The 11457-nt window shown below is 38.2% G+C and overlaps 1 protein-coding gene across 1 annotated transcript; it reads left to right on the plus strand.

Moving 5' to 3' along the window:
• The first annotated feature begins 2634 nt into the window (after positions 1 to 2634).
• Positions 2635 to 3321, plus strand: LOC131613563 (uncharacterized). The gene has a single exon (XM_058885221.1). It carries the CDS (start codon positions 2635 to 2637, stop codon positions 3319 to 3321), a length of 687 nt encoding a protein of 228 aa, XP_058741204.1.
• The last annotated feature ends 8136 nt before the right edge of the window (positions 3322 to 11457 follow it).

An 11457-nucleotide genomic window follows, 5' to 3' on the forward strand; every position in this document is an offset into this window, starting at 1 on the left:
GCGCTAGTTGCATGCCTAAACTTGCTTGGAGTTGTCAAAGGCTCTAGAGAATCTCATGTCTAGGGATAGGAGGAGTTGGAAAGTAACTTCTGAGAAGATTGAAAAGTAAGAAGTATGTGGAATATGCTCTCTCGAAGGAAGTGGATATATGAGGAGTTGGAACAGGATGAGTATTCACCCAAAATGGATCAATTTTTGCTATTGGAAAATGTGAAGCCTCTCTTGACGGATCAGGTGTGTTAACCATTGCAACATCGACAATAGAGTTACATTTGTCGGTTAGTCGATTGGACTTGGATGTTGCCATGATTGACGCAAGCTCGATCAGATGCAAGAGCATAAAAAGACTATTTGAAGTAGATGAGAAATGAAGAGACAATATTTACATGAAATTGAAGGAATTATTATTTAGTTCCCATAAACGATCAACGTTGTAACACCCTATTTTCCCTATCAAAAATTAAATAATAATCAGAGTAATTAAAAATTTAAATCAACGTCAAATAGGATGCTACATCTTCAACATCATACAATTTGCTTAACATTTAAGCAAAAGATACATAACACATTTGTTCGGGTGAACCGACATCTCAATCATCATAGTGTTCAACTTCACTTTATTAATGCAACGAAAACAAATCAACATATAATAGTCATCATCTTCAATAACTTAAAATACCAACATCGCAGCAAATAAAAGAGAGTTTATAATACTCTTAAAATCTTTCAAAAACAAATCATAACCTAATAGCAAAATAATTGTTCATCCTCGGTGTTACGTATCAGAGCAAGACCCGACTCAATCTATGCAACACTAGACGCCACTCCATACCTCAAGCAACATTAAGCCTTGTCACATGCGTATTACCCACATAGAGGTAACGTTCAAACAAAGGCGTGAGATATCATAACAATATAAACGAAAATAAGATAACAAGTAGATAAAGTATGACATACATAATTATAATATTCATAATTCATGCATCAACATCAATACACGTCACAACATCAACAATCACACCCTGCAATCATACAATCACATATTATTTCATCAACAACATCACGAAAATTCAATGAGACCGACTTCCTGGACTACGTGCATGTGGTACTGTTAGTGCAAAAATCTAGTGAGGTATGTGGATGGCGCAATAAATGGAAAAGTCCCACAGATCAAGGGTTTGAGACCTACAGAGTGGATCTTTAAGGGATTTTAGAAAAGATGGAGAAGAGTTCAAAGGTTCAAGTTGCTAAAGAGGGAAAATTTGACACAACCTAGAAAATGGGTCGATCCTTGTTCTGTCGACCATATGGAAAGTTAAGACTTAGAAGAATTTTGTGATTAAGTTTACGCTAGGAGATAACATCGAAAAGAAGACTTGAACGGTTTAATTTGAAATTCAAACTCCAACGGTTAGCGAAGGGTTGGTTCCTAAAATGAGCGCCAGAAACATAAGGAACAGTTACTTAGCATCGTGCAGCCATTTGTTTGGCTAATAGGCAGTTACTTTGCAGTTATGTAGCCTATAGGCAGATATTTTATTGTATTATAAATAGGAGATCCCACAAAGGGCTCCGGGTGTTCACTTGTACTGAAATCACTTGTAAGAAACGCCATTTTTTACTTCAATGCAATTTCCTTATCTATCATTTGTTCCTCTTGAACATTTTATTTTACTTTCATTTACGTTTGAACTATCTTTTTACTTCATTGTATACGCTGTTGACTGTGGTTCTATTACGATGATGGAATTTACCATAGATGCATCCGTTGGGTATCTTTTCTAAATGTTATAGCATTCTGTCGGTCGCGAGTTACCCTCAGTTGATGACTAACATTTTTTGTGGAAAACTTTGCTTGTTTAAACTCTTTGTAGGAAACCGTTTCTCTCAGAGTGAAATTTGTGTCGAATTAAACAAGCCAAACCTTAGTTGCATTAGCACGTGTCTTAGAATCAACTAGTCGATTCTGCAAGTAACCCTTAGTTTGTAGGCCTTGGGAGGACTAGAGGTTGCTTACAAATTTCCACAGTAAAAAAAATGGCACGCCCAATGGGACATGTGCTGATGTCAGTATATGAAACTTAGAAGTGGGAAACTGTATAGTAGACCATAAAGAATTTCAAGAATGTCAAGTCCTAATGTGGATGTGATACCACAAGGAACACTATCTACCACAAATCCAGTAGTTTTGCAGGTTGCAACTTTGCCTCCACTGTGAAATGCAGCGACAACAACGTCGACTACAGGTGCAGTGGTGACGTATATCCCTTTGCCTCCACCAAGAAGCCAAGCGTCAACAATGACGACGAGTATCCCTTTCAGGTATAACATACCATGCACTCAGAATGATATCAGTCCACGTCAAATGCAGCGCTGGTAGTGGATAACACTCAGAATATAAGTTCTTCTTTGCAGGGATCTGCACAAAATGCTCAAAATAGAAACAATCAGAATAGAGCAGTGTCGTTGTTGAATACTTCAGTAGCGGTGCTCAGGCAACAAATGGATGATAGTAATCATGAGTTAGTCAATATGTTAACTAATCAAATGGGTATTGTTTTTAACCATATGATGCAGGAATCAGCTGAATCGAATAGGTAAGTAGTCACCCAGTTGGCTCGCTTATGTAATTTCATGGGGGCACCTCAAACACCAGTTCGACAAGCACCTCAGATGAATAGGCAGAATGTTGTACCTACACAATCAGAGACAGATTTAGTGGAGGAAGAAACAATACACCAGGCTCAAATACCCAGACCCCAACAAAACCAAGGTGTCAAGTTAGGAATAGCGGGACGCCAGACAATGGTGTTAGTTGGTCGACAACAAAATGCTGATCAAATTGTCGATCAATATCGACAATATATGGCAATAGAAAACAATTTAACTATAATTGTTGAAAGAACTATGGGTAGGAATGGCATGAGCGCCACATTACAGAGGCCATTATATGCGTTTCCACTGGTTCAGTTTATTCTCCAAATCGAATTACCCAAGGGAACAAAAGCACCTAAATATACTAAGTTTGAGGGTGGATCTGGCGAATCGAAAATAGAATATATTGCTAGGTACCTAACTGAGTCAGGGGATTTGGCTCACAATGAGAATCTAAGAGTAAAAAACTTCCCTTCTTCCTTGACTAAGGCAGCCTTTACATGGTTCACTTTGCTGGCCCCAAATACAATTGATCCATGGGCCAAACTGGAAAAGAAATTCGATGAACAGTTTTATGAAGGGCACTCCAAAATTAGTTTGGCAGATTTGTCAAGAATCAAGAGGAGATTCGCTGAGAGCATCGATGATTATTTAAATAGGTTTTGATCATTAAAGGCTAGATATTTTACGCAAATAACAGAACATGAACTTATTCAGATGGCCGCTGCAGGTTTAGATTATTCCATTAGGAAGAAAATAGACCCAACTTTTGTAAAACGTATGTCACAATTAGGTGATAGAGTTCGACATCTCGAATGGACGAGGTTGGGGAAAGTTAAACATACTAAGGTTAAGAAAGAAAGGGTAGCTTTCATAGATTATGATGCGACAGATCCTATTTATGAGGTTGATTATGCCTCACTGACAGAGGTAAAAGTCGACGTGGCTAAATGAAGCCAAGATATGCATATAAGTGTCGGTCTTTATTACTTGCACAAGGGAAAAATCCCGTCGAAAACAATCCAAAGTTTCCTTCAAAAACTTATACCTTTGATGTAACAAAATGTGAAGAAATTTTTTATTTGTTAGTTAAATATGATCAAGTGATAGTACCACAAGGTACTAAAATGCCACCATTAGAACAGAGACAAAAAAGGGGATTTTGTAAATATCATAATTACTTGGGTCACAATAAATCTAACTGCTATCTTTTCAGGGATCTTGTTCAGAAATCAATTCAAGAAGGCAGGCTGAAGTTTGCTGGCCGACAGATAAAGATCGACGCTGACCCTCTTCACCAAGAAGAAGCTTTGTTCGTTGACCCAGTTGAGATTAACATGGTCGAAATAACTGAGTATAATGATGTTGATATGGTGGAAGAGACGGGTGAGAGTCTTGATGTTGACTTGGCAGAAGTTTACCCAAGGTCCGATGAGGACTTGGTGGACTTTCTGTATCGTTGCAAAAACAAGGGTTCGCAAGTGTGTCTGTGCCCTAGATGTAGTGTTGTCACTGACAAGGTTGCTGCTGAAAATTTTCAATGGCTGCAACTTGGAAAAAGCGAAGGCAAGTGGGCTAAGTGAAGCTTTCCTTGCTTGCCAGCTGAAGACGTGTATTCTGACCTAAGTGAAGCTTTTGTTTCTTTAGCACTACATGAAACTCATGGCTTCATTTGGGACATCGAACGATTGGAGGATCCATATGAAGAAGTTGTTAGAACAAGATTTGTTCTGATCAATATTCTTAGTTTTGATGATAACAAGGATATGAATTTTGTGTGAGATAATGTGGTACTCTAATACATTGCAATTTCCCTTTCAGGAAATATATAATGAGTATGCACAAATCAGCGCTCAGAAGCTTTGTCTCAGAAGGTTCAGCATGCAACATCAGAACATGGTCTGGCAAGACATCAGAAGATGGTCAAGGCAGAATCAGAACATGGGTCTATGGAAGCATCAGAAGAACTTGAGATCAGAAGCAGAAGCACTGAAGTTCTCATGGTATCACGCTCAGAAGCACTTCAAGGTCAGAAGACAAGAAGATGCTATGCACCAAGCTGTTTGACTCTGATGATATTCAAATATTTTATTCACAAACATCAGATCAGAAGAAAGTACAGGTGGCAGGCTACGCTGACTGACAAAAGGAACGTTGGAAGCTATTAAAGGCAATGTCAGTAGACACAGTGTGAACAAGGCTCGAGGTAGTTGACAAAAGCGTGAAACATTAAATGCAATGCTGTACGGAATACGCAAAGCATTAAATGCGCCCAACGGTCATCTTCTCAAGTGCCTATAAATATGAAGTTCTGATGAGAAGCAAGGTTGACGATTTGCTAACAATAAACTTGATGAAACGCTGTTCAAATTCAAAGCTCAGAAACTTCATCTTCATCAAAGCTCACTACATTGCTGTTGTAATATATTAGTGAGATTAAGCTTAAACGTTAAGAGAAATATCACTGTTGTGATTATAGCTTTTCAGAAGCATTTGTAATACTCTTAGAATTGATTACATTAATTTGTAAGTAACTAGAGTGATCAAGTGTTGATCAGGATACTCTAGGAAGTCTTAGCTTGTGTCTAAGCAGTTGTAATTAGAGTGATCACGTGGTGGTCAGGATACTCTAAGAAAGTCTTAGCTTGTGTCTAAGCATTTGTTCCTGGAGTGATCAGGTTGTGATCAGGATACTCTAGAAGACTTAGTCACGGACTAAGTGGAAAACCATTGTAATCTGTTGCGATTAGTGGATTAAATCCTCAAGTGAGGTAAATCACTCCGTGGGGGTGAACTGGAGTAGTTTAGTTAACAACGAACCAGGATAAAAATAACTGTGCAAATTGTTTTTATCATTCAAGTTTTTAGACTACACTTATTCAAACCCCCCTTTCTAAGTGTTTTTCTATCCTTCAATTGGCATCAGAGCGCCGGTTCTAAGGTGCAAGCACTTAACCGTGTTTAGAAAAGATTCAGGAAGAGAAAAACGCTTCAGTAAAAGATGGCTGGTGAAACTCAATCAAATCCAACTGCATCTACATCTGGCTCTGCTGAGCAATACAATGGTAACAATGGTTATACTAGACCACCAGTATTCGATGGTGAAAACTTTGAATATTGGAAAGATAAACTGGAAAGTTACTTTCTTGGTCTGGATGCTGATCTATGGGATCTTCTGTTGGAAGGTTACAAACATCCTGTTAAAGCTACTAGTGTAAGGCTCACAAGAAGTGAAATGACTGATGATCAAAAGAAAGAATTCAAAAATCATCACAAATGCAGGACTATTTTTCTGAATGCTATCTCTCATGCTGAGTATGAGAAGATATCTAACAGGGAAACTGCCCATGATATATATGAGTCATTGAAAATGACCCATGAGGGAAATGCTCAAGTCAAGGAGACTAAAGCTCTTGCTCTAATCCAGAAATATGAAGCCTTCAAGATGGAGGATGATGAAGACATTGAGAAGATGTTTTCAAGATTTCAAACTCTAACTGCTGGATTAAGAGTTCTGGACAAAGGCTACACCAAGGCTGATCATGTAAAGAAGATCATCAGAAGCTTGCCCAGAAGATGGGGCCCAATGGTGACTGCATTCAAGATTGCGAAGAATCTGAATGAAGTTTCTTTGGAAGAGCTTATCAGTGCCTTGAGAAGCCATGAAATAGAGCTGGACGCAAACGAGCCTCAGAAGAAAGGTAAGTCTATTGCATTAAAATCTAATGTTAAAAAATGCACTAACGCTTTTCAGGCTAGAGAAGAAGATCCTGAAGAATCAGAATCTGAAGAAGAAGATGAACTGTCCATGATCTCCAGAAGGGTGAATCAACTCTGGAAGAGCAAGCAAAGGAAGTTCAGAGGCTTCAGAAGTTCAAAGAGATTTGAACGAGGAGAATCTTCTGGTGACAGAAGATCTGACAAGAAGAAGGCTGTCTGCTATGAGTGCAATGAGCCTGGACATTACAAGAACGAGTGTCCAAAACTTCAGAAGGAGAATCCCAAGAAGAAGTTTCATAAGAAGAAAGGTCTTATGGCAATATGGGATGATTCTGAATCAGAAACAGAATCAGACTCTGAAGGAGAGCAAGCCAACTTTGCGCTGATGGCTACAGAAGATGATGGATCAGAATCTACATCAGAATTAGATTCTGAAGAGGTATTTTCTGAACTATCTAGAGAAGAGTTAGTTTCCAGTTTAACAGAACTTCTGGAACTCAAGGCTCATCTTAGTATCAAATACAAAAAGCTGAAAAAGCAGTTTGAATTTGAAACTAAGAAGCTGGAATTGGAAAATTCTGAACTGAAGGAAAAAGTTTTAAATCTATCCAAAGATAGTGGATCTCCTTCTGAAACAGAAAAATCCATTCCTAGCATAAATCATATTCTGAAAGAATATGACTCGAGCTTCAGAAAGTTCTTATCTAGAAGTATTGGCAGAAGTCATCTTGCTTCTATGATATATGGTGTTTCTGGAAACAGAAGGTTTGGTTTTGGCTATGAGGGTGATACCTCACATAAATTTGAACCTATTGATTATCTGAAGATCACATACAAGCCATTGTATGATCAGTTCAAATATGGCCATGCACATGATATTAGGCTCACTTCACATGCACAGAAGTTTAACACTGTTCACACCAAGAAGCATGTGACACATCCTAAGAAATATCATGCTGACAAACCTAAAGAATATCATGCTGTTCCTCCTGTTAAATATTTTGCTAAACCCAAGTTCAATCAGATTTTGAGGAGAACTAACAAGAAAGGACCCAAGAAATTGTGGGTACCTAAGGAGAAGATAATTTCTGTTGCAGATATCCTTGGCGGCAAAGAGGACAAAAAGCAAAATGTCATGGTACCTGGACTTTGGGTGCTCGCGACACATGACGGGAAGAAGGTCTACATTCCAAGACCTGGTGCTTAAACCAGGTGGAGAATTCAAGTTTGGAGGAGATCAGAAGGGCAAAATCATTGGCTCTGGAACCATAAGTCTTGTTAACTCTCCTTCCATAACTAATGTACTTCTTGTAGAAGGATTAACGCATAACTTATTGTCCATAAGTCAATTAAGTGACAATGGTTATGATATAATCTTCAATCAAAAGTCTTGCAAGACTGTAAGTTAGAAGGATGGCTCAATCCTATTTACAGGCAAGAGGAAGAACAACATTTATAAGATTGATCTTTCTGATCTTGAGAAGCAGAACGTGACTTGTCTTATGTCTGTTTCTGAAGAGCAATGGGTCTGGCACAGAAGATTAGGTCATGCTAGTTTGAGAAAGATTTCTCAGATTAACAAACTAAATCTGGTCAGAGGACTCCCAAATCTGAAATACAAATCAGATGCTCTTTGTGAAGCATGTCAGAAGGGCAAGTTCTCCAGACCTACATTCAAGTCTAAAAATGTTGTTTCTACCTCAAGGCCGTTAGAACTCTTGCACATTGATCTGTTTGGCCCAGTCAAAACATCATCTGTCAGAGGGAAGAAATATGGATTAGTCATCGTTGATGATTATAGCCGCTGGACATGGGTAAAGTTCTTGAAACCCAAGGATGAGTCTCATTCAGTGTTCTTTGAATTCTGTACTCAGATCCAATCTGAGAAGGAGTGCAAGATCATAAAGGTCAGAAGTGATCATGGTGGTGAATTTGAGAACAAATTCTTTGAGGAGTTCTTCAAAGAAAATGGTATTGCCCATGATTTCTCTTGTCCTAGAACTCCACAGCAAAATGGAGTTGTAGAGCGAAAGAATAGGACTCTACAAGAAATGGCCAGAACCATGATCAATGAAACCAATATGGCTAAGCATTTCTGGGCAGAAGCAATAAACACTGCATGTTATATTCAGAATAGAATCTCTATCAGACCTATTCTAAATAAGACTCCTTATGAATTGTGGAAGAACAGAAAGCCCAATATTTCATATTTCCATCCTTTTGGATGTGTATGTTTTATTCTGAATACTAAAGATCATCTTGGTAAGTTTGATTCTAAAGCACAAAAGTGTTTCCTTCTTGGATATTCTGAACGCTCTAAAGGCTACAGAGTATACAATACTGAAACATTGATTGTAGAAGAATCAATCAATATCAGGTTTGATGATAAGCTTGGTCTTGAAAAACCAAAGCAGTTTGAGAATTTTGCAGATTTTGATATTAATATCTCAGAAGTTGAAGAACCAAAAAGCAAAGCTGCAGAAGCTGGCAGTCTCAGAAGCAATGGATCAGAAGATCAAGTTGCTACATCTTTAGAGAATCTCAGGATTTCTGAAGAACCAACAGTCAGAAGATCACCTAGACTTGCATCAGCTCACTCAGAAGATGTGATCCTTGGAAAGAAATATGATCCCATCAGAACAAGGGCATTCCTTAAGAACAATGCAGAATGTCAATTAGGTCTTGTTTCTTTGATCGAGCCAACTTCTGTTGATCAAGCTCTAGAAGATCCAAACTGGATAATTGCCATGCAAGAAGAACTAAATCAGTTTACAAGGAATGATGTATGGGACTTGGTTCCTAGACCAAAAGGATTCAACATCATCGGCACTAAGTGGGTATTCAGAAACAAGCTGAGTGAGAAAGGTGAAGTGGTAAGAAACAAAGCCAGACTGGTGGCTCAGGGTTATAGTCAGCAAGAAGGGATTGACTATACAGAAACCTTTGCACCAGTGGCCAGGTTAGAATCTATTCGTCTATTAATTTCTTTTGCCACTCAACACAACATCACTCTTTATCAGATGGATGTTAAGAGTGCCTTCTTAAATAGTTACATAGATGAAGAAGTTTATGTCCATCAATCTCCTGGTTTTGAAGACTCCATGTCTCCAAATCATGTTTTTAAATTAAAGAAATCATTATACGGATTGAAACAAGCTCCTAGAGCTTGGTATGAACGTTTGAGTTCTTTCCTTCTGGAAAATGGTTTCACTAGAGGAAAAGTGGACACTACTCTCTTTTGTAAAACATTTAAAAAGGATATTTTAATTTGTCAAATATATGTTGATGATATTATCTTTGGAACATCTAATGCTACACTTGGAACGGAGTTTGCTGAGTCTATGCAGGCTGAATTTGAAATGAGCATGATGGGGGAACTCAAGTATTTCCTTGGGATTCAAATCAACCAAACTTCTGATGGAACTTATGTTCATCAAACGAAGTATGTGAAAGAACTTCTGAAGAAGTTTAATCTTTCTGAAAGCAAAGAAGCCAAAACTCTTATGCATCCAACATGTGTCCTAGGTAAGGATGAGGTAAGTAAGAAGGTAGATCAGAAGTTGTACAGAGGTATGATTGGATCTCTTCTATACCTAACTGCTTCTAGACCTGACATTCTCTTTAGTGTTTGTTTGTGTGCTAGATTTCAATCAGATCCGAGAGAATCTCATTTAACTGCGGTTAAGAGAATTCTGAGGTATCTGAAAGGTACTACTAATGTTGGCTTAGTTTACAGAAGATCCAAAGAATACAACTTAGTAGGATTCTGTGATGCTGACTATGCTGGAGATAGAATTGAAAGGAAGAGCACTTCTAGATGTTGTCAATTTCTTGGAAGTCATCTGATCTCATGGTACAGCAAGAAGCAAGCTACTATTTCCCTCTCAACAACAGAAGCAGAATATGTTGCTGCTGCAGGTTGTAGCACACAAATGCTCTGGATGAGAAGTCAGCTAGAAGATTATCAGATATATGAGAGTAACATTCCTATCTTCTGTGATAATACTTCTGCTATATATTTATCTAAGAATCCTATCTTACATTCAAAAGCTAAACATATTGAGATTAAACATCATTTCATAAGGGACTATGTTCAGAAGGGTGTTATATCTTTAAACTTTGTGGATACATACCATCAATGGGCTGATATCTTTACAAAACCCCTTGCTGAAGATAGGTTTAAGTTCATTCTGAAGAATATCAGTATGGATTTATGCCCAGAATGAGAAGATGAGAAGATCTTATGTATGAGTATCTTCTGAAATGAGATTGGATTAGTATTTTATAAGAAGTTCTGATTGTAATCAATTAGAAGTAGTGATTCAGTTATTACTAACGTTTCATTGTCTAAGTTGATTCAGAATCTCTTTAAAAGTAAAACAGCTGTAACTGGCTATCCAGATGGTAAACACGTGTTCACTATCTCTGGACAAACGTGCGTGCAGTTGAGGGGATGCCTACTTAGGTAACTGTGCAAATCACTTCTTTTGTCATTATTATCTCTCCTCACGTCATGTAACATTAAATGCTATCCATCATTTCCTTTTATTTCGTTTTCTTTTTATACTCTTCAAGCGTTTCTTTTCCCTCTTATATTTCTCTCTCTTGCATTCAGTTTCTTTTTCGCCATCTCTCTCTTTGCATTCATATCGTAAACCCTAGCAGTTTTCACTATCTGCAACTTCATCATGAATCCCTCGTCAAGTTCTGCAAATCAAGAAACTGATCGTAAACAAAAGAGAAAGGCAACTGATGAACCAGAAACCAAACCAAAAAGAGTAAGGATCACCTATGACCCTCTCAAAGTGAACCCGTTTGAAGCTATGATGTCTGGAAACTACTCTAGACGTGTGTATCAACCCCTTGATGGTACCCCTCAATCACCTCCCTCTTCACAGACTTCCACCACTTCTTCCTCTTCTTTCACCGCTCTGGAACCACCATCATCACCATCTGATGTCCTTTCTCCTACAACCCATCCCACAGATATCTCCTCATCTCTCTCACACCCTTTTCCCATCAAAACACCTAACCCCTACAGTTTTGTGTTTCCTGACTCCAGATTCACTGTCAACCCTCCAA

This window comes from Vicia villosa, linkage group LG6, assembly GCF_029867415.1.
Source record: "Vicia villosa cultivar HV-30 ecotype Madison, WI linkage group LG6, Vvil1.0, whole genome shotgun sequence".
NCBI classification, from domain to species: Eukaryota; Viridiplantae; Streptophyta; class Magnoliopsida; order Fabales; family Fabaceae; genus Vicia; species Vicia villosa.